Here is a 22,440-nt window from a genome sequence, read left to right on the forward strand (position 1 = left end):
GGGTGGCTCTGGGGGTAGGTGGAGTCCAGCACTGTTGCTGCGGAGGGTACTGAGAAGGAGGTGTGTCCAGGGAGGAGCTCGGATCAGGCTGGGGGTCGGCACTGGAAGAGGGTTCCTCTCTTCCTTCTGACTGGGCACTCATTCTGCACAGGACATTTGGAAGTCAGAGGGAGGAGGACACTCAGAGTGAGCTGTTGCCCTCAACGAGGATTCTGGAACCCCCTGGACTCGACGGGGAGAAGGAGACATTCCCAGAAGCATCGGCTCCGGGGCATCTTAGAACCCTGGCTTGGGGCCTGACCAGAGTAGCCCCCATCTGCTAAATAGGCCAGGGGCCCCGATTCTCTAAGGCTTACATCCCTCCCTCTGGGGTGCGCCCTGCCCCTCCCTGAGTCACCCCAGGGAGAGAGGGGAAAAAAGGGAAGAGAAAAGAGGCATTGACTACAGAGGAAGGAAAAGGAAACAGCAGAGGAGGGAGGAGAGAGACCACACAGGAGTGGGTGACGGCGGAGATCGGAGAGGGCAGATCTAGGGCAGGGGGCAGACAGCCGAGCATCCCGGAGGGTGCCCCAAGAGCGGGGCGGCCAGGGGCGGGGAGCCGTGGGGGCGGGCCGGCCATGTCCCACGGGACCTACTACGAGTGCGAGCCCCGCGCTGGCCAGCAGCCACTGGAGTTCTCAGGGGCCCGCGCGGGGCCTGGGGAGCTGGGGGACATGTGTGAGCATGAGGCCTCCATCGACCTGTCTGCCTACATCGAGTCTGGGGAAGAACAGCTCCTCTCCGACCTCTTCGCCGTGAAGCCGGCCCCTGAGGCCCGAGGCCTTAAGGGGCCCGGGACCCCTGCCTTCCCCCACTACCTGCCGGCTGACCCCCGGCCCTTCACCTATCCCCCACATACCTTCGGCCCCGACAGGAAGGCCTTGGGGCCTGGCATCTACAGCAGCCCAGGGAGCTACGACCCCAGGGCTGTGGCTGTGAAGGAGGAGCCTAGGGGGCCTGAGGGCAGCCGAGGGGCCAGCCGCAGCAGCTACAACCCTCTGCAGTACCAAGTGGCACACTGTGGGCAGACAGCCATGCACCTGCCCCCAGGCCTGGCGTCACCCAGCCAGCCACTGCGCGTCCTCAAGGTAAGAACAGCTCAGTTCTCCTCCGTGCCACCCAGGGGCTGGAGGGAGGCCGTGTGGACGGGGTCTGTGTGTGGTGTTGCTGTGTGAAATCTACCCACCCAAGCCCTCTGTGCTCGCCACCCAGCCATGACCCTGCTTGGCCTCTCTGTGAATTCACTCCCACCTGAAGCCCCACTGTGTGGCTGGAATCCATGTGTCCTGCAGTCTCTGTGACCAGCTGGCCTGCCCTGATCTAAGGGCATCCCCCTCCAGCTTCTCTGCTGCCCACCAGCCCCCTCCTCTCCTTTCTGTGCTGCCTCCTGCTTCTAGAAGAGGAAATGCCTGCTGAGGGTAGAACTGGAGACTCAAGACAGATGGAAGGAAAATGGCCTCAGAGCGTGTGGGGGACATGAAAGGCAGTATGGGTCCAAGCAGCGGATCCTGTGCGGCTGGCAGGGCGGTGGTCGTTCTGACGAGGCCAGGAGCTAGCCCTGAACCCCACATTCCTCCGACGCCCCTCGTGTGTTCTGGCTGGTGGGATCCCTGCCCCACACCCTCACTCCTTTCCCTCCGTGCCTCCCCCTCCAGGCCCCTTTGGCCGCTGCCGCGCCCCCCTGCAGCCCGCTCCTCAAGGCGCCCTCCCCAGCGGGCCCCTCACACAAGGGCAAGAAGGCGGTGAACAAAGACAGCCTGGAATACCGGCTGCGGCGGGAGCGGAACAACATCGCGGTGCGCAAGAGCCGGGACAAAGCCAAGCGGCGCATCCTGGAGACACAGCAGAAGGTGCTGGAGTACATGACTGAGAACGAGCGCCTGCGCAACCGCGTGGAACAGCTGACCCAGGAGCTGGACACGCTGCGCAACCTCTTCCGCCAGATCCCTGAGGCCGCCAACCTCATCAAGGGCGTGGGGGGCTGCAGCTGAGCCCACCTGGCAGACTGTGGGCCCCAGCTCCCGAGCTCAGCCTGACCCTTCGGACACCCGCCCTCGCTGGGGCCCCAGAGCCCCTCACAGGCCCAGCCAGAGAGAGACCATGGACAAGTGGCAGCAGGTGGCAAGGAGGAGGGCAGGCCCGGCATGATGATTCTGTGGCTGAATAAAACTGCATATGACTCGGTGCTGGGGCTGTGCACTGGGCCTGGGCCGGTGTGGGTGTGTGGGTGTGTGGGTGTGTGGGTGTGTGTGTGATGGAGGCTCTGCGGGCAGGGAATGCAGGAGGCTAGGTCTGTATACCTCTTGATTCCAGGCCCAAATAAACACTTGGGAAATTCAGCAGACAAGCTGCCCATAGCTGTCCCCCAGCATACCACACAGCCAGGCCTGGTATCTCTCCCGCTGCTCTTCTCTCCCTGGACCCGGCCCACTCTACTCCCACCCTAGAGGACCTGGAGTGGCCTCTGGACATTCCCTTAGCAGAGCTCTGTGCTTTGCAGGGAGATCTCTGTATCTCCAGGTCCTCCTGCCCAGGCCTGCCGACCCTAGCCCCGTTCTCTCACCTTGAGGTGTAGCTCTGGGACTTCCTGCCCCAGGAGACCAAGGGAAAATTCCAGATGGCTCTGATGTATTTATGGTCACTCAGCAATTGATCTGAGGAGAAGGAAATGGCAACCCACTCCAGTATTCTTGCCTGGAAAATTCCATGGACAGAGGAACCTGGCAGGCTACAGTCCATGGGGTCGCAAAGAGTCGGACATGACTAAGCACATCAGCACAGCAGCAATTGATCTGAGACTCAATCCCTTCTCCTCAGTTCCCAAACTTCAGTCTACCAGACTGACAGACCCCCATGCTTCCAATCCACCCGTGCCCACCTTTGTCCTCCATTCCTCAGGGCATAGGTTCCTTAAAGAATCTGAGTGCTTGGGGGACGAATCAGCTGGGAAAGGCCTCGAGACCTGTTTGTATACAAGAAAACTGATAATGAGGAGGAGGATGACACCTGGCCCCGTGCAATGAACCCCATGTGGAAAGCAGTTTTTTCACAGAACTCTAGCCTGAGAGGCATACTCCGACAGTGCTTGACAGCCTCAGTTTGAATTTCCATCTGCTACGTGCTAGTTGTGTGACCTCATGCCAGTTACTTCTCTCTGTACCTCAGTTTCCACATCTGCAAAATGGGAGGAGTAGTAATGCTGTATGTTCATAGACAGTGCCTAGCACACGGTGAGCACGAATACTTGTTATTGTTTCCTTTTGCTACAACTGAAAGGACCTCAGAGATCTCATCTAAACTTCTCATTCTGCAGGTGAGGAAACCGAGGCTTCAGAGAGGGAAGGGACTCACTCATAGAGTCATGAGATAGGTTAGGGGCAGAGCCAAAATTAGCTCCATAAAATCACAGATCTCAAAGGGGCTGGAAGCAACCTCAAGAGATCATCTGGTAGGCTTTGCCCTCAGACAAGAAGATAGTGTGAGCCACATTTGATAGATAGTTGAGGGCCGGAGGGATAAGAGGCATTCTCCGGAAGCTCACCCAGGCCCTTTGCTGGGTCCATACATGCACCTGTCTCTCTACTTTGCACTCACACCTTCCCCTTGGAGGTATATGGAACAGTGCAGGGCACAAGGGTCCCGTTCAGTCAGTAATCAAGGATTGTCGGATAGAATCAGAGACATGAGAGATTATACAGGCTGGTTACAGTCTCTCCTAGGTCACCAATGACTTACAGGCCACTGCTGAGATAGCAGTGCTAGACATCAAGGAATAACCTTCAGAGAGGGAATCTGGGGTATAGATCTTCCTAGTCCTCTCTCTCCCCCCTACCTCCACATCCCCGGGTCAGAGCCTCCACATTGCAGACATCTGTGCACTGTGCCTACCTCACCCAGGACTCAGTCTCTTTCCTGCCTTTGCCTCCGTGCTTCTCAGGCACCATCTCCCCTACATCTGTGCCCTGGATCCCCCAGCCCCAGGTCCGGTTTGGACAGACAGATCTGAACCTCACTAGATGGTTTATTCTACCTGAGTTGGGAAGAAGGAGGCACCCATCTCAGTGGATGCCTGGAAGAATCCCACACCTTCCTTTCAGCCCAGGGGGATGGGTTGCATAAGGGGGGTTAGTACAGAGCATGGTAAGTGACTCAACCTCCGGATTTCCTCCTCTCAGCTCAAGACCACTGCCCCTGGACTGATGTTCAAGGCTCTGGGTGATGGGACCTGGGTTGCTTCAGTATCTGTCCAATTTCTTTCCCACAGTTCTGAATCATGTCTCCTCCCAGCCCCCAGCACCCGGGGCTCCCCGGGGCGGGTGCCTGCCACGGGGTCTGGAGGAGAGCCACAGCCCCAGGTGAGAGAAGCGTACCTGGGCCCTGCCTGACGCAGAGTGGTGAGCACACTGCAATCCTCTGTGACAGATCGTATCCCGGAGAGAAGACAGGTAGCCGGAAGTCACACTTTCGGAATGAGGTTTTTCAACTGGTTTGGTAAATTATTCCAGAAGTATTTGTTGAGCATCTTTCTCATACCAGGCCCTTGCAAGTTTCTGAGGACACTGTAGTGACCAAGATAAGTCCAACTCTTAGCTGAATAATTCCTCCACCTGTTGTGTTCAGGCAGTGCAGGAGATTGTGGGTCGCAGGAGAGTGAAGTCAGGTACTTAGCCCCTAATGCCTGGGGACAGGACAAGGACTCTGCAGCTGCCTCACAGCCTGGGAGGGTTATGGCTCTCTGCTGCTGCTGGAGCTTACCACTCCTGCAGCAGGTAACACAGCAGAAGGTAACACTGAAGTTGAAACCTTAAAAATGTGCTAGAGGAGGCAGATGTGCTAAACTGGGGGGGAGGGGAGCAGGGGGAGAGCAAAGGCCAAGGCTGTGAGGTGTCCTGGTCCAGAAGAAGCAAGGAGAGCTGGTGAGGCTGACTGAATGGAAACGTGGAAGAAGAGTAGGCCAGAACTGCACCGCCCTCCCTCCAGGACAGTCTTCATCCTCTCTGAAGCAGCAGGCTCCCTGCACCCCGAGCCCCTCTTCCCCCACCACCCTGCCGCAGAGATGCCTGCATCCAGAGGTGGCAGAAAGAAGGCACCCCCGGGAAGGGTGGTTAGTCTCACCCTTGCCTGGGGAAGGTACAAGGTCCTGGGACAAGGGCATGGGAACTTTGAAAACCAGCAAATCAAGGTCCAAAGCGCACACACTTGTGTTCCCTCGGCTTTACAATCCACACTTTGGCCCACTTTTCCTTCATGAGCAAAACTGGGACCAGTGTAAGAGTCCTAAGTTGACAGCCCAGATCGGCCCCAGGGAAGGGGGAGAAGGGAGGATGTTGGACATACCACCAAGAGGGAGGAAGTTGTCCAAGGTGAGCCTGCCAAGGTCAGTCCGAGGTGGCGGTGGCAGCTGCTTGTGAAAGCTGCTCCCCCTGCTTGGTGCACACCTCCCCACCCCACCCCCCACGGATTGCCACATGCCCGGGCCCCCAGGGCCCCCATCCCAGTGTTGCAAGATCCCGGTTGGGGTTGTGGGGGTAGAAAGGGGCCTCTTCACCTCCACCCCCTATCCTACCCTGCCCCAAGCCAGTGAGGGGACCATGGGATGGAGGGGGCCATATGCGAGATGCTGAGGCAACAGTAGCCAGGGCCTGTGCACTCCTCCGGGACGGTCACTTCCTGTCACCACCAGTGGGCAGATCTTTCCTTTCAGGACTCAGCTGGGGCTGGTCCCCAATGGGAAGGATCCAACCTGGACAGGACTCCAGGCTGGCCTGTCAGCTGCCCCCATAAGCAGACCTGGCTTGGCCCCAGAAAAGCACCAATGAGAAGTTCACTGAGGAGGCACATCAGAAACTCCCTGAGGCTACCTCATGGGAAATGATGGGTATTTTCAGAGGAAAATGGCTGCACCTGGCCATCAATTCTGACTTCATGGAGCAACAGAAGAGTTCGAGGACTTGGGAGAAGGAAGTCTTCCTACTAGGGAGAGACTCCCCATGCAGAGCTGGAACCTCCCCTTCTCTTTCAGAAACCCAGATCTGAGTTAGGTGGAGGCAAGCCGTACATAGCATGGATCCCCACACCCCACAAGCCAAGCTTCACGCTGAAGCCCCAAACTGTCCAGAACCCGATTGCTCCCCACACCTAGCACTGGCGCCCTGGCCAGACCATCCAGCCCTGCTGCAATCGGGACGGTTTGCAAAACGCCTGTAGCTCCCGCTTTGTCACCATCTGAGGTTAGGACTGCGCTCGGGAGATAAGCCCAGGCCCCACCCGCCGTCCCGAGTGAGACTGCTGGCCTGCTGCAATCGGGACGGTTTGCAAAACCCCTGCTGGCTCCAGCTCTGTCACCATCTGAGGTTAGGGCTGCGCCCCAAGATAAAGTCTAGTCCCGCCCACTGGCTCTGCCTTCAAACCTTACAGGCAGCAGGGCCAAGAGACAGAGCTCCAGGGAAGCCTACTCAGGGTCTGGAAGCCTTAACCACACCCAGTATGAGGACCCCTTCTGCCTGTCCTCTCCCTCCTCTTCTCCCCTTCATCCCCAGCCTCACTTTTGCACCCTGTCCTCATCACCATCCTTTCCCCTCACTCTCCATCTACCTTCCCACCTCCCTTCTCTCTCAGCACTCTCATTCATTCATTTGCTCAAACAATACTTACAACCCTCTGGGCATTTTGCTTGTTTTAGGAACTATAGGATCAGCAAGGACAGTCCCTGCTCTTGTGGGGTTTACAGATTCACAAAGGGGACAGACAAACATACCCCCACCAATAAATAGATGGTTCTAAATTGCAGGCAGTGCTATGGGACAGAAATAAAGTGTGATTGTGACAGATGCTTATAAGAGAATCTGATTTAAAAGTGAGGGTCAGGAAAGGCTTTTGGAGGAAGTAACATGTAAGCAGACACCTCAAAGGTGAGTAGGAATCACTGTGGCCAAACCTGAGGGCTCCCAGCAGAGGCAGGAGCTCCCCAAGCAGGACCTTCCCACTCACTGGCAGACGCTGGGGTTGGAAACAGACTAGACTGATGGGGAGAGGTGAGGTCAGAGAAGAGCTGAGGCCAGATCTCGCTCTGACGGGATGCAGAGCATCCCGGGGAGGAACCACCTTCCAAAGGAAGAAGACATTTCCTCTCTCCTAAGGTCAAAGAGGAGAAACACAGCAGCAGACACAGACCCAAACAGGTCTGGAGTCCGCCGAGGTTGTTCCCCTCTCAGCGCTTCTGTCTTCACTATGAAAGAAGAGGTGATTGCAAGTGACTTAGTAGGAAGCTTCAAGGAAGAGGCTTAAAGGTGTAAAATCCCATTTGCTGACAGTGGAAGCGGGAGCTGAGATCTCTGATCTTGGGAGTGGCCAGTTGAAGTCAATGATGACAATTTTAGGTGACAATAGTCTGTCCTCTGGAGGGACTTCCTTCAGGGGTCCTTACTTACTTGGGAGCAAGTGTGGACAAGACAGATGTTGGGTTCATCTGGTCATGGGGCTCACCCAGGGAGGCAGGATGGATGGGACAGACAGGGAAGGGGAGGGATTTTGTTTTGAATCTGGAACCTAAGGCGAATAAGAAGAGGTGAAGAGACAAGAAGGGCCATGGTTCTTCAGTGAGCTTTAGAACAGCGGCAGTAAGCCGGCTTGAGCAAACAAACCATAAGGAAAGGAGATCATATCAGACAGTGGGATGTTTGATTCAGTTATTTCATAGGTACTGCAGTTTCTAGTGATAAGGCCTGGGTCTGACCCTGGGTCTGACCCTGGGTGGGAGTGGGGAGGGCTTGCTAAGGTGGATGGAGAGGCATGTTAAGATGAGAGGATTCAGGAACTGAGAGGTGACCGCACTGGACGGAGCGCCCAGCTGGATGACACTACCTAGGATGACTTCTGTGCTCAACCTCACTTTCTGTCCACAACCCATGACCCACATCCCACCTCCACCCTCCATTAATGTCCCTTCCCATCCAGTTTCCCACCTCCATGCCCTCTTTCTCATCTCCATCCTCATCCTCTCCAACTCCATCCTGTCTCAACACTTTCATCCTCTCCTTACCCCTTTCTCTTTCTGCACCCTTATCTTTCTCATCCTCTTCCTTTCAGCACTTTATTTCTCCTCCACACTGGGCACCTGAAAAGCTACTACATGGTGGATTAAAGCCTGTGCTGAGGAGCCTAAATACATGGATTCAAATCCCATGGATACCACCTACCCATGTTGCCTCGGTTGTAAAAATGGGGTAATAATAACAGCTACCTCATAAGGTTGTCAAAAGGATTACCTGAGTCTAAAGTGCTTGAAACAATGTCTGGGCACAAAGGAAGTGTCAATCACAGGATTGTTGCCCTCCTCCTCTCCTTGCTTCATTACACTTTCCTTCCTCCATCTTGGGCTTCCCCAGTGGCTCAACCCAATGGCTCAGCAGGTAAAGAATCCACTTGCAATGCGGAAGACAACAGGAGACATGGGTTCGATTCCTGGGTCAAAGATCCCCTGGAAAAGGAGGTGGCAACCCACTCCAGTATTCTTGCCTGAAAAAATCCCATGGACAGAGGTGCCTGGCAGGCTATGTCCATGGGGTCACAAAGATTCGGACATGACTGAATAACCAAGCATGCACACACCCTCCATTTTCTCACCTCCATTATCCCTCCGCACCTACTTCATATTTCTTCTGAGATGCAGAGATGAATCAGCCTCAGCCCCTACCCACAGTCTGATAGGGAAACAAGCACAAAAAGAAATGTCAGGAGAATATAATAATAAGCACTACTTCAAAGATGCGAAGGAAATGCCCTTGGAGAATAGAGGATATGCAAACTAACACTGCCTGGGGAACTAAAGAAAAGTCTCAACAGGCAAATAAACCTCTCAGCTGGATCTTGAAAGATGAGGAAGGATTTGCCAAGCAAAGGCAGGATGAAGTTATTCCAGCCAAAGGAATATGACGTGTTTCCTGTGCGGCTTGTGTTAGAATGTCTGAAGTTGTGCAAGCTTATGAGAAGTCAGGATGAACCCCTTCCCTGGAGAGGGCACGCCCTATCCCAGTAAGGCCAGAAGGGGGCAGCAAAGCTTTAGGAGCTGTGGCAGCCAGAGCCCAGAAAACCTCCAGAGCTGCAGAGACCTTGAACCCTTCCACAAGCCCTGACCCTGAGGATTTTCCCCAGACTGGGCCAGCCAGGCCAGGGTGGTGGGAGAGGGGGGAAACAAAAACAAGATTTCTGACATTTGGAGAAAAAAGACTAGGTGTGTCTCAAAGGAAGAACTGAAGTCCTCTAAATATGCCCTCTAATACATGTTGAACATCTTTGAACATCTATTAGTGTTTTTTGAGAGTTTACTTTTCCTCTGGGCAGGCCTCTAAGCAGCTTCTATGAAGCCTCACAAAGCTAACACAACAGCCTCTCATAGGTGATGTTAGTCAACCTACATGTGTTTAAATGGCAAGCACCATGCGCTCTACATAGGTGGAGGAGATGCCTAAGTCCTACAGCTTAGAGTTCACCCTGTACTGACCTGGGAGCTAGTGGAGTGCAGGAGCCTTGTTTGTCCAACTCCAATGAAACAGGCAAGCATCTATGGAGCAAAGAATGCCCCTCCCCCCACCCCATATACACCATTATAGTAATCCCAGTTTTTTGTTTCTGAGGTTTCAAGGTTGTTCACTCAGAATGACAGGAACTTAGGCTGAGATGAAAGAGGGTTAGGAGAGAATTAGGAAGTAGGCTTCTCTTTGGAAAGGTCAGTTGAGGCCTCAGGAATTAACACTGCTCCACTCCAGCTCTGCTTCTGGAACCCCAGCGGGGAAGGGTGGGGGCTGCTGCTTGGCCCTTGTAGTTCACATTGGATCTCCTAGCAGTAATTACAGACTTAGTCAACAACACTCAAATCTTGAAAAAAAAAAATAACTCAAGCTTGGTGGAGGGGATTTTGAGATGGTAAAGAGAAGAAAGCCAGATGTAAGTGAGGCAGGGAAGAAGGGAACAGAAGGCTAGATCCAGAGCAGGCTATGGAGAGACGTTTATAAGATGTGGCTGCTGCCACTGCTCCTCCTGGGGATCTACTCCTCCTGGGAGCTGCTCCTCCTGGGGATCTACTCCTCCTGGGAGCTGCTCCTCTTGGGGATCTACTCCTCCTGGGAACTGCTCCTCCTAGGGGGCGTCTCCTTCTGAGGAGCTACTCCTCCTGGGGGGCTACTCCTCCATGGGCTACTCCTCCTAGGGCCTGCTCCTCCTGGGAGTCTACTCCTCCTGAGGGGCTGCCTCAGGCAGGTGTCTACATGATGAGACACAGAAGTCTGAGCCTTCTCGGGCCTCCTTTCTCCCAACTTCCCCCAAACTTATGTTCATCCTCCCTCACCTTCCCTGGTCCCCAGGATCCTCAACCCCTCCAAACCCAAACCTGCCATGGTGGAGATCCTGTATCAGAGGGAGCTTGGAATCCTGAAGGAGATGAGGTGAGAGGGGAATCCTGAGCCCTGGCAGCAAGGACAGAGGCTGGAGAGAGAAAGCTGAAGAGCACAGGAAGACTAAAGGGGCAGAGAAGGGTATGGCAGGGAGACCACACAGAAAAGGAACGGGATGTCTAGGATGTGGAGGTAAAACTGCCCATCTTGCTAAGTCCCTATAAGGCAAGGACCCCTGCTTCTGAAGCCAAACCCTGCACAATACTGCCATGCTGTCTGGGGAGACCCACACACCCCAAACTACCACAGTTAAGTTCATGTGATTGACAGTATATACAGTACTGCTTCAGGAACACCCAGAAATGTCTCCAGCTCACCTACAGCTGTTCATTCTTGTCAGGCACAGCCTCTTGAAACCAGGATATGAAGGAGAGACTTGCTTGGAGGTGAAGGTGAAAATGATTTCTCAGATTTGGGGAACTAAAGACCTCTAGACTATCTAGCGGAGAAGGCAATGGCACCCCACTCCAGTACTCTTGCCTGGAAAATCCCATGGATGGAGGAGCCTGGTGGACTGCCGTCTATGGGGTTTCACAGAGTCGGACACGACTGAAGCGACTTAGCAGCAGCAGCCTATCTAGACCTCTCCACACCACCAGCATCAGAATTACTTAATGCGCTTCCTACCAGGGCAGATTCCTGAGCCCCTCTCCTCTGGCAATTTATTAAATCAGAGACTGGTGGGGAGTTGGGGGGAAGACTCCCTGTTCTAACCATCTGCCTAGACGACATTCAGTTCATCAGACTAGAGACTGAACTGCTCCACCTCTGGCTCCTATCCTGGTACCCAGCTTCCTGTCATCCTCTCCCGAGCCCAACCGCTAAGCTAGATGAGACATTTCACTCCCTACTATACCCCTGACGCCCATCTCCATGGTTATGCCTTGTGATTAGGGCAGGAACCCCACTGCTGACCTATCCAGAAAGGGGGGCCAAGGATCCAAAACACTGATTTCTCCTGTATGTGTGGGTTGCCCACACTTCCAAGTGCCACCAAGAGGGGAGGATCAAATCAAATCCCTTTTCTTGGCTCTGCATCTCAATCTTAGATGTCATGGGAAAGAAAGGGAGCATACAAGCCGTTTTCATTAAATTGTGCTTAATTGGAGGAATTCCCTGGTGATTCAGTGGTTAGACCTCTGTGCTTTCACTGCTGAGGGCCTGGGTTCAATCCCTGGTGGAAGAACTAAAATCCCAGGAGTTGCATGGTACAGCCAAAAAAAAAAATCATGCTTATTTGGGGTAACTTGGGGGCATGCTGATGAAGTTTGGATGGGCACTGAAAACCTCCCACACCATCCCTTAGCACCACCTCTGCCAAGTTTCCTAGGCCTCCATTTTCAGGGACAGCTCTGCATTACCCTAGTCCCCTCCTTTCTGCCCCCACCTGACCTGGCCCATGAATATTCATCTATCAGAGCCCCCACTGCCTGCTGCCAGCTGGACTAAGAAGACAGGCCCCTTGCTGATACCACTGTCTACTGCACCCTGCATTTTCCAGCCTCAGCCACAGTGTCGTGGTCATGGTGACTGCTGCATGATGAACAGGAAGAAGCAGACAGGCTGAGGGAGGGGGCTCAGGTCACTCAGCTTCCCATGAAGTGGAAGGACCTCCTCAGGGTGGAACAGAAGGTGCCTCTCAAGCTCTAGGAAGACCCTATTGGGCAGAGGGGTGAGAGTGTGGGTCCATCCTGCTGCAGTCCCTTCACTTTGCCTGATGTGTCCTCAGGCCACACTCTGTGAACTGCTCCATGCCCTGGGTTTCTCTAGATGGCTCCTTGAGACATGGAAGGAGGGACTGTCTGAATGAGGGCAAGGTCCCCCCACCACGTCAGCCAGAGGGAATCACTGATATCTCACCAGCCCCTTCCTTCCAACTCTCCCTCACCCTTCTGAAGTTTCCCTCTCATGTACCATCTCTCCTTTCAATCTTAGAGAGAACTGTTCTACAAAGCAAGTGACAAGGCGAGATGAGTAGGGACAGCTGCTTTCCACCACAGCCTGGCCAAGCACTTGGAACTGTAGGAAGCTCACTGGGTGCTTCCTTGGAAGAAGCGGTGAGAATAAGAACAGCTTAGGGTCATGGAAGGAAGAGGGAGCAGTCAAGTGCTACCTCCTCCCGTGGGGCCCTTTGTCTTTACACTGGGAGGTCCGACTATTCCAGGACTGTAAATGACTGCTACCTATGACAGCACCCAATGTCCTAGGCTTGACTCAATCACTTGCTGCCTTCAAAGACTCAGGCTGAGGGTTCCCTGGTGGTCCAGTGGTTAAGAATCCACGTTCCAATGCAAGGGAGACTGGTTCAAACCCTAGGACAGGAAGATCCCACATGGCACAGAGCAACTAAGCCAGTGCTCCACAACTACTGAACCAAAACTCTATAGAGCCTGCAAGCCACAGCTACTGAAGCCAGTGTGCCTAGAGCCTGCGCTTCGAAAGAAGAGAAGCCACCACAGTGTGAAGCCTGAGCACAGCAACTAGAGAGTAGCTCCCGCTTGCTGCAACTAGAGAAAGCTGTGTAGCAACGAATACCTACTACAATCAAAAGGTTAGATCAGTAAATTTTTGAAAAAAAAAAAAAAAAGACTGGGGCTGGGACCAGGTCAACCACAGCACTGCAGAGGTGGTATTGTGGGGCCGGGTGAGAAATAAGGGAGAATTGTAGAGGGCACTCATGAGTCAAGTCATCTGGGGGGAAGTGGAGAGGTTGGAGGGGGTTATCTGCTGCTAAAGTGGAATGGAAACTGTAAGCATGGCTGTCCTTGAGGAATTTGGGGGATTCATTTGTTCTGAGGCCTCTTTGTCTTCCTGCCTCTCTGGGCCTGGCCGGGAATTTGGCCCCGTGGCCACCTGTGGGAATGGCGCCTCAGGCTTCTCCTGTACTGGCTGATGTGCATGTGCTGCGGGGCTGAGGGACTGCACAATTGGCTGTCCCCCTCGTGTCACTCTATGATCCCCCACACACAGCGGGCAGGCTGCCACTATCTGCACCCGGATGAATGAAGCTGCCCCCCAGACCCCATGCTGGGAGGCCCCTGCAGGTTCAAGCCCTTGGTCAGTGGGGTGGCTGGACTAGAGAAAGCAGAATGAAACAGAGGTGGCCCGGACAGAAGTCTCCTTCTGAGGCATCTGGACAAACACTACTCTACCCTCTGCCCTGCCCTTCAGAGTGAATACTCAAAGAAGGGAAATGGATTCCCACCTGGGGCCGAGAATCCCCATGGGGAGATCTACCATCCCTAGAGTCGGTGCTTCCTTGCCCACCTCACTTCACAGCTGCTACCTGGGGACGAGACCAGGCATCCCTCTCAGATGCCACATGTCAAGGAAGCAGAGCTCACTGGCTTGCTGCTGTTTACATCAAAGCATAGACAGGGCAGTGTACAAAGCGCAGGTGGAGGGAGCATCCTGGGCCCCATTCCTTCCAGGAAAGGCTATTCAGATGAGTATCAGAAGTGGGCTAGCTGTGGTACACTGGCAAAAAGTTTGGAAGTGCTCTTATGGTAGTACCACACAACGTGTTTTTATGTACATCTTTTTTTTTTTTTAATCATTGGAGTATAGTTGTTTTACAATACTATTTTAGTTTCAGGTACATAGAGCAACATTGAAAACAGAGTGTTTCAATATTTTTATAGATTATACTCCATTTAAAGTTACTATACAATTTTGACTCTATACATTGTGCTGTACAATGTATCACTGTAGCTTATGTATTGATGTTCACTCATTTTTTACTAAGTACCCTGCTGAGTCCATGACTGATTTAGAATGAACATTTTCCTTAGAAGGAGGGCTTGAGTAAGTAACTGAGGCTGTAACTGTGCCCTGCTACGTATTTCCTTGCAGACACCTGGCTACTATGATCTTCTGTCCCTCGTGCTGGTTGTGTTAGACTAATGAAGTTACCAATGCTATCACTTACAAACCTGTAAGTCTTTCAATCCGAGACCTGGATTGAATTGGATTAGTTGGGCCTCCAGGAGACTCCCTGGGGAAGGAAGAGTGAGAAACACTGACAGAAGCAGTACTACAGGCTCTAGTGAGCAGAGAAGGCACTAGCAGGTAAAGAGATGCTTCTGGCTAAGGATTTATACAGGAGGCCAAGGAGAATGCTTAAGTCCTTTACTTCATAACCCTCCTCTGAAGACCTTCCCGTTCATCGCACACCTGTTTCACGAGATATACTCTTTCAGGGACTATACTTCCATAAAAAGAGCCAAGTGTCCAGAAAAAAGAAAAAAAGATCAGTCCTTTTAGGTGCTATATCCACAGCCCCTTACCACTAGTCTGGTGTTCACTGCGCGTATGTGGAAATCTGGCTGCCAAGGGCCTTCAGTTGGTATGCTGCCTAGGGCTCTGACCTTGACTCTCCAGAAGAAACCTCTAGAAGTATCATTATGAAGGAGCCACCCTTACCATAAAATACAGCAAGTAACAGCAAATAAGGTAACATTCCAAGAAGTCTTCTTTCAAATTCCAGAATCTAGGTATTTGAAATTGTATTGATTACACATTCATAACACATACTGTCCTGTGGACTGCTGTGCTGTCATTTCAGTCATGTCCCACTTTGCAATCCCATCAACTGTAGCCCGCCAGGCTCCTCTGTCCATGGGATTCCCCAGGCAAGAATACAGGAGCGGGTCGCCATGCCCTCCTCCATGGGGACATCTGAGCCCAGGAATCAAACTCACATCTCCTGCATTTTCAGGCAGATTCTTTCCTGTTGAGCCACCAGTGATTATACAAAGTTGTATTTCTGAAAACAAGGATCCCTAACATGGGGCCTTTTACTGTGGGACACCTCTCCCCTCAACAATAATGGAGTTTACCCATCTCTAGGACATAGGGCTCCTAGTCCCCTTAATGGATTTTTTTTTTTTGCCTGCGCTGCCTAGCTTGTGGGATCTTAGTTCCCTGACCAGGGATCAAATGTGGGTCCCCTGTAGTGGAAACAGAGTCCTAACCACTGGAGCACCAGGTTGTCATCACCTCAAGCATGACCAATGCACCTTGCCTAAACACCATTGTCTAGCTCTTCCCCTAAGTCATTTCCCTTGCTGCCAAGTTCTCCTTCCAACAATATAAGTTCCTGGCAGTCTTGGATCTTGGTCTCATTCATTTCAGATTGTGTATACCCTTTTATTGATTTCCTGTTCAGCTTACCATTTAGAAGGAGATCTAAGGTAGGAAAAAAGAAAATAGCTGAGTGAGAGAGGGTCTGAGGGAGTTCTGAGTGAGGGAAGGTCTGAAAGAGTGTCGAGGGAGGAAAAGAAAAGAAACATAAATAGGAGTAATTTCGAAAAACCAGAAATAAAAATAAAACAAAGGTAAGACCCTCCACCACCTAGGCATTATTCCAGGCCACATTATCACCTCTGCGTTCCTAGGTTTTTGGCTACTTTGGACCACAATTCTTTCATGACCCACCAAGGTCTGTCCGTGGGATTCTGCCCCATGTTGTTTTTCCTGTGGATGCACTGGGAACCACAGCCTATCAGAAAGAAGCGCCTCTTCAGGTGGGACCTCCTGCCCTTTCATCATTCACCAAAGCGCCAGTGCACAACAGGGGGCCCAGTGGAGGGATGAGAAGGTGTGATGCTACCTGGAGCATGACAAGGGTTACAGCAGAGATGATTTCTTAAGAGACACTCGATGGAAAGTTGATCTAATGTCTATACTTATGTTCTACTTTTCTCAGAATGTCTCTTTCTCTGTGTATCAACATTACACTAGCCTTGCAATTAAAAAAAAAGTAGAGACTTATGGTTCTGAAAATTCGTTCTTTATTTTGATATAAAAAAATAAATCCTTCAGCCTATAAAGAATGTTACTTGTTTTCATATTGTTGTAAAGCAAACTTATAAGATAGGAACATCTACTACCAGTTCGAAAGATGCCACATATACTTTAGAAAAAAAGTCACTGCTATTTGGATTCAAACAAACATCAGAGTGAAGGGAACAAACATCTCTGTCTCCTGATTTTTCCATAATTTTACTAAATCATCAAGAGGAAAGCTAGTAGTGGGGATGTTACAAAATTATGCCAGAATTTGGTAATGATAGTGAAACCAGCCATTCAAATCCAGCTAGGTCATGACCTTGTACAAATGTTCTACTTGATACCCTACAAGCCGGGCTGGTAATAGATTTGAGTTATAATGTATAGATTTCTACAGTTGCAAAGGAAGTCTTTAAATTCTTGAAGTAAGCTAGGAAGCAGGCTGCTGATCTGGATTTGCTCAGATGGAAAACACTTCCAGCAGGAGTCCAGTTGATAGGCTGTTGGAATCACCAGGCCTGTACTTGTCAGGTAGTTTCAGTCAGCTGATCGGGACACCATCTCCAGATCTTTGAGATACGTTTGAAGTTCTCACAGTAAAGTTGTGGCCATGGCTACATTAGCTCTGCCTATCTTCTTTGATTTTTAATATCATTCTTTACCAGCTGTAGCAGCCACTGCTTGGTAAAACTTTGCCACAAAGTCTGGCTCACTGACCTCCAGCTGCCTGACAAATTCATTGCGTTCCTGCTCAGCCCAACCTCGAAACCACTGATCCCAAAGACGTAACTGGCACTCAAAGATACAAGGTGGTCGGTTTGCTCCAGACACACTAAGCTGCTCCAGACTTTCCAGCAATGGCTGTAATTTTCCTGGTACTGCCTTAGCTACCAGGTCCTGAAGGAAACGTTCACGCTGAGGACCTGACCAGCTGGCAAACCAGTGAAGAATACACTTCATCTCCTGGGAAGTGATGTAAGACATTGGGGGAGGAGAAGAGTTAGAAATATTGTCTGGTACTGGGGGTAAGGGAGAAGGGAAGGATAGCGGCATTGAAGATGAAGATGATTCCAGTGGCATCCTGAAACATAAAAGCACTGTTATGTACTCTCTGGATAGAGCAATGAAAATAAAGCTTCCCAACAACATGGAATCTTACCACACTTAACCAGCATCTATTACTTTTCACCGATTTGGTTTACAGAAAAACAGGGTCCTTTGTTTATTATCCAAATACCTTACAGAAAGCACCCAAGAATAACTTCATTTCATATCTACCAACTTTCCTCTTTTTCAAACCCATTACCCTCCCCAACCACTGCCTCCCTCCATCATTCCTACAAAGAATCTAAAAATAACCAAAGTATCCCTTGTTCATTCTTTCCCACCTAATTCTATGTTCCAGGTTGAGTAAAGAAAAAAACAATGATTAATACTGGTCCAATGTATCTTCCCTAAAATGAAAAAAAGGTATACATTTTTTAATTTACCAAGCAGCTGGTCTGGACCCAGATGCTAATCATTCCTGAGCTATCAACAGTAGGTAAAAAAAAAAAAAAGAAGAAAAAATCTTATACAGTGAAAGAGCCTTCTCTACAATGTGCATGTAGCCTCTGAAATAAGAACTTTATAACTGTATTATTTTCTTATATTTCCTGTAAAGCATCAGGAAAAATTGAAGAGCAGAGTTAGTGAGGGTGTCTTGTCCAAAATGAGATGAGAGAGTAAGAAAAACAGGAAAAGCAGCCAATTGTTTTTTAAGGACTGAGAAAATGGCCTAGTTGGTTTGCTGTCTTAGGGACCTAACAAGTGTTATACTGCTGTGACAATCCATGTATGAACACTTTTCCTTCGTGTTTAATAGAATACCTATTGATGACCGGCCTTAGCATCACTAATGCAACTAGGAGGTCAACCAGCTTGAACAGTTCTCAAATCCCACAGTTTGAGTCTCAATGAAAACAAACTACTTGTTTACGACATATTTTACTGTTTGTGTTTCTTCTGCTCTAAGCTGGAGCGTTTCTACTGACAAAGGAACCCAGAAGCAATTAACATCAGTTCACTACCAAAACAACTCAAGGAGGTTGCTTTTTCACAGTGGCCCTACAAGAAGCAATTCCTCCTAAAGGAATTTTATTCTCTTATTCAGAGAAAGGGAGAACTTTCCCCGAGTCTTGCGACATAGCTTCAATGGCAAGTTCAATGATCAAGAACTGGTTCGTAGAACAGGTCCAAAGACACAATGCTGCCACCTCCCACTTTGGAGGCCACGGAACCTGGCATTCCGAGGTCCCAAACAGCAACGTAGCCCTAGATGGGAGTGGCGGAGATTCGGAGATGGGAGGCGGTAGCTGTATCCGTAGGAGAGTTGGAGGTTTGGCACACTAAGGGTAGCACGCAAACACTGAGTCTGACCCGGCCCAAGGAGGGAGGTACTTCTACCCCGCTTACCTCCCTTTTTCTCTCACAGGGCACCCGGAGACCGCCACAACAGGGTTTAAACTCCGACTATCACGGCTGCTTCCATGTTTCCTGAAAACCCTAAGGAGGGCCAACCCGGCAGCCCACGCACTTCCGGTCCCGGACCCGCCCCAAACACCCAAGCTCCACAGCGCCTCAGCCTTAGGGCCGGAGATAGCCGAATAATTCCGATTATGGCTAGCCCAGAGTCGACAGCTTCCGAACGGATTCGATTCAAAATCTCGGTAAGACGAAGAGAACCGAGCTCTGAAAGGAGGATGCGGGAGGAGGGAGAGGCTGGGAGGATGGAAAGAACCAATTGGTGCCGATGTGTAGACGGAAACACCCGAGCACTTCCGGAGGAACCCGGGGAGCTCTGAGTGGTAATCGAGGGGTTGACTATGGCAGTGGGCGGGGCCAACTCGGTACGTTCGAAGGGCGTTGGCGGAAATTACCGAAGATGCCCGAAGCCGTCGGGACGGACCCGAGTACCTCACGCAAGATGGCGGAGCTGGAGGAGGTGACTCTGGACGGGAAGCCTCTTCAGGCGCTGCGGGTGACCGACCTGAAGGCCGCACTGGAGCAGCGAGGCCTAGCCAAGAGCGGGCAGAAGAGTGCCCTGGTCAAGCGGCTCAAAGGGGTGAGGAGACGGCGTTGCCGGGGTGTCGGAGGGAAGCGGACCCGGTAGAGCCGAGTCTCTGCCGCGGCGCAGGCGCAGTGTCCGGGCTCGGCGCGAGCGAGCTCAGGCCGCCAGCGCGAGCCTCCGGATCCGCGCGCACGGTGGTTGGCGAGGCTCGCGCTGGAGTAGAAATAGCGCCGGTTCCCGCCTTAACGGTAGCGGCGCGAGCCCAAAATGGGAGGGTGCGCGCTACTCTCCTGGAGTGTCTTAAGCTCCTTCCTCGTTCCCCCACCCCCTCCTTGTTTGTGTCTGTGGTTTCGGCGCATGCGCTGCAGAAGGAGTTAAATCCCACTACAACCACCGGCGTTGCTGGCCTGAGGGGGGCGAGTTGGGCTGGGTCGGAGTTAGGGGTATAGTTGGCCGGAGGGGTTGATGGGGTTGGTTATCGGTATCCGAATGAATAGAATTGGGGTAGGGCAAAAATGTCTGTTTGACTAGGGTAGGAGGTGAGATGAAGAGAAGCCTTGATTTGAAGGACTTGGTTAGGCAGAGATGTATATTTTATAGAGCATCCAGAAGCAATTTGGGTGGATAAGAGTTTGGTGAATATTGATGAGAGAGGTGAGGTGGGCTGGTCTGTATTGGGGATTTTGAATCTGCTTAAGTAGATTAGGGTGGGATTGCCAAGAGGTAGACGGATGAATTGGTGTGTTTATTTGGTGTAAATGGAGGGAAGATGAGGATCTCTTGGTTTTAATTTGGTAACATTAGTTAGGATACGTGACTAGTAGTACGGTTTTGGGGGCTTCCCTGGTGGCTCAGAGGTTAAAGCGTTTACCTCCAATGCGGGAGACCCGGGTTCGATCCCTGGATCGGGAAGATCCCCTGGCGAAGGAAATGGTAACCCACTCCAGTATTCTTGCCTGGAGAATTCTTGCCTGGTAGGCTACAGTCCACGGGGTCGCAAAGAGTTGGACACGACTGAGCGACTTTACTCACTCACTCAGTATGGTTTTGGGCTGGGTTGGCTCAAGGGTTAAGTTGGCAGACCGTTGCTTACACTGAAGCTGACAGTTTCATGTGTGTGTGTATTGGATCAGAACATGATTTATAGAGTCTATGGTCATTTTGTTCTGTAGCCTCCTCTTTGAAATTTTTATAAATTTGGTAAATCTAGTTGCCACTCTTTTGGAAACAAGACAGGTTCACTTGAGTAGATCTAATCCTGGGTAACTGATCAAATAATTCACTGAGGACAAAATCATGGTTTCATGTATTTGAACCTGGTTTGAGTATTTGAAGTGAAGGGCCAGATTTAGAAGGAACACTGGTCAGAAGTGCAGAAGACAATAGCGATTGTAGTACTGTCAGATTTTATTGCATAGCCAGATTTCCTCAATATGCCTGCATTTTACATCTGTACATTTGGTAGCAGTAACCGTGGCTACCTTTAAGGGTCTTCTGAAGATGAATGAGAACAGTATTAGTAAAGGGCATTTAGGTCCTTGGAAAAGTACAGTTTAAGTGTGTATGGTTAGTCATTGCATTTGATGAAGAGATTGGGGGAGGGGTATTTTTTGCTTTTGTTTTTCCTGGTTTCTGACTTTTGCCCTTCTCTATACCAGGCTCTAATGCTAGAAAATTTACAAAAACACTCAACCCCGCATGCTGCATTCCAGCCAAATTCCCAGGTAAGAAAGAAGGTTCATTACCAGGGGTGGACTCTGAATGCACAGAGACATGGAAGGACATGATGTATGTGTGGTGCTTGGTTTCTCACCAGTATTTCCCTAAGTTCCTTGGGTTGAAAATGTTTTCATACTGGGACAATTGAATTCTAATAAAGAATTCAAGAATCAGAAGAGCTATAAGTTAATTTCTGATTCTTGAAATGGTGTGTGCAGAAAGATATGGTTCCAGTTGATTAAGTGGAGTGCAAGGGTCTGAAGTCATTTATTTGACATTGATTTGAGAGAAGTAGTTGATGTCCTTGTAGATATGAAGTAGACAGTCACCACGGCAGTATAGGAAAATACGTCCTGATCCAAGAAGAATTCTTGTGTTGACATAAATTTTCCAAGAAATCAGTCCTTTGGAGATCATCCACCATTATCAGTGTTAATATTAACTATGCAGTCATTCCTAAGCATTGTTAATTGCTCTGTTACTTAGGGCAAGAAACAACCTTTGGAGACCTTGATTTCCTCAGTTTCCCTGTATGTAAGATGAGAAAAGGTTGAACTATATCGATAGTTTTATAACTGCTGAGATTTTCTGGAGATGCTTTTGGAGGCTTCCTGTAGGAAATTTCTTTCCAAGTGAGCAGCAGTTCACATTCCCCTCCTAAGCTAGAATAGCATTGAGTTTCTGCATAAGATTTCTTTGAAAGAAACCATTCCCATTTTTTTTTAAAGTGTTAGACTAGGTAGTCTCAAGATTCTTTTCAGCTTTACCAATTCCTCATTATAGTGTGTCACGCACTTAAAGGAAGAATCCAGGTCTTTGTTAGTGCAATGGTGTGTAGCTCCAGTACTAGATGAAATCCCAAGATACTGTGGAAAAACAAGAGAGCTTTCCTACTCCCTTGTTATTAGCTTATTAAGCTGAAAGTATCATAATCTAACTAGCTTACAGAGGTTTAGTTAAATATTTTAGCAAACATAAGAAAATGCATGTTAATCAGTTTACCATTCTATTCCTTTTGCCCATTACATTTTTGTCTTTGAAGTTTTGCTTTTATTAACATAGGATTTTTGCAACAAATACGTATATTCTCTAATACTTGCAACCCACACTTGATTAATGTCCGATGACTACCAAGAGAACCTACCTCTATTAATTTAGGTGAAAATAAACTTTTACCATCTTTAGGAAAGATGACTAATGACAAAAAGTATTCAGGTTTTTTCCCTTTTCTGGAGTTCTAATAGGACTTGCTAAGCAAGAAGGTTCTTGAGAGGAGGACTTGTGAAGAAAAAGCTGAAGGGCTAAAGAGTGACATGGGAGTCCTGGATTTTAAATATTGTTACCAAAGATTTCTTCTCACCCAAAGAAGATGGAGTTAGAACTCTGTCTGAA

The 22,440-nt window shown here is 50.3% G+C and overlaps 4 protein-coding genes across 8 annotated transcripts in view; 3 read left to right on the forward strand and 1 right to left on the reverse strand.

Moving 5' to 3' along the window:
• The first annotated feature begins 423 nt into the window (after nucleotides 1-423).
• On the forward strand, nucleotides 424-2,224 carry CEBPE (CCAAT enhancer binding protein epsilon). The gene is made up of 2 exons (XM_027552762.1): nucleotides 424-1,127; nucleotides 1,695-2,224. Exons 1-2 carry the CDS (start codon nucleotides 618-620, stop codon nucleotides 2,028-2,030), a joined length of 846 nt encoding a protein of 281 aa, XP_027408563.1. The 5' UTR covers nucleotides 424-617; the 3' UTR covers nucleotides 2,031-2,224.
• A 2,088-nt stretch (nucleotides 2,225-4,312) lies between these two features.
• Nucleotides 4,313-14,931, forward strand: LMLN2 (leishmanolysin like peptidase 2). The gene is given in 22 exon segments (XM_027552753.1): nucleotides 4,313-4,394; nucleotides 10,281-10,323; nucleotides 10,325-10,542; nucleotides 10,646-10,743; nucleotides 10,814-10,884; nucleotides 11,347-11,444; nucleotides 11,447-11,585; nucleotides 11,909-11,985; nucleotides 11,988-12,016; nucleotides 12,220-12,284; nucleotides 12,402-12,491; nucleotides 12,493-12,544; nucleotides 12,580-12,658; nucleotides 12,661-12,690; nucleotides 13,079-13,134; nucleotides 13,461-13,556; nucleotides 13,662-13,841; nucleotides 13,843-13,952; nucleotides 14,343-14,558; nucleotides 14,754-14,770; nucleotides 14,773-14,888; nucleotides 14,890-14,931. Coding segments are annotated over 22 exon segments (2,004 nt in total).
• Nucleotides 14,932-16,264: 1,333 nt separating this feature from the next.
• On the reverse strand, nucleotides 16,265-19,134 carry C10H14orf119 (chromosome 10 C14orf119 homolog). Its single transcript, XM_027553299.1, has 2 exons — nucleotides 18,735-19,134; nucleotides 16,265-17,361 (listed from the first exon to the last, which is right to left on the reverse strand). Exon 2 carries the CDS (start codon nucleotides 17,358-17,360, stop codon nucleotides 16,932-16,934), a length of 429 nt encoding a protein of 142 aa, XP_027409100.1. The 5' UTR covers nucleotide 17,361; nucleotides 18,735-19,134; the 3' UTR covers nucleotides 16,265-16,931.
• The window catches only part of ACIN1 (apoptotic chromatin condensation inducer 1), a 38,460-nt gene continuing 35,091 nt past the window's right edge, over nucleotides 19,072-22,440 (forward strand). For 4 of the 5 annotated variants that reach the window (XM_027553290.1, XM_027553291.1, XM_027553292.1 and 1 more), the window contains exons 1-2: nucleotides 19,072-19,383; nucleotides 20,988-21,053. In XM_027553290.1, the coding sequence (XP_027409091.1) occupies nucleotides 19,072-19,383; nucleotides 20,988-21,053 (378 nt within the window). The remainder of the gene's footprint in view (nucleotides 19,384-20,987; nucleotides 21,054-22,440) is intronic. The other variant, XM_027553295.1, reaches the window with a different exon arrangement.

The sequence above is a fragment of the Bos indicus x Bos taurus genome, chromosome 10 (assembly GCF_003369695.1).
Source record: "Bos indicus x Bos taurus breed Angus x Brahman F1 hybrid chromosome 10, Bos_hybrid_MaternalHap_v2.0, whole genome shotgun sequence".
In the NCBI taxonomy this organism is placed as follows: Eukaryota; Metazoa; Chordata; class Mammalia; order Artiodactyla; family Bovidae; genus Bos; species Bos indicus x Bos taurus.

Coding starts and splice junctions, on each gene's coding strand:
- CEBPE (XM_027552762.1), top strand. CDS start 618: ATGTCCCACGGGACCTACTACGAGTGCGAGCCCCGCGCTGGCCAGCAG. Junction 1,128..1,694: donor AGCCACTGCGCGTCCTCAAG/GTAAGAACAGCT, acceptor CTCCCCCTCCAG/GCCCCTTTGGCCGCTGCCGC.
- C10H14orf119 (XM_027553299.1), bottom strand. CDS start 17,360: ATGCCACTGGAATCATCTTCATCTTCAATGCCGCTATCCTTCCCTTCT.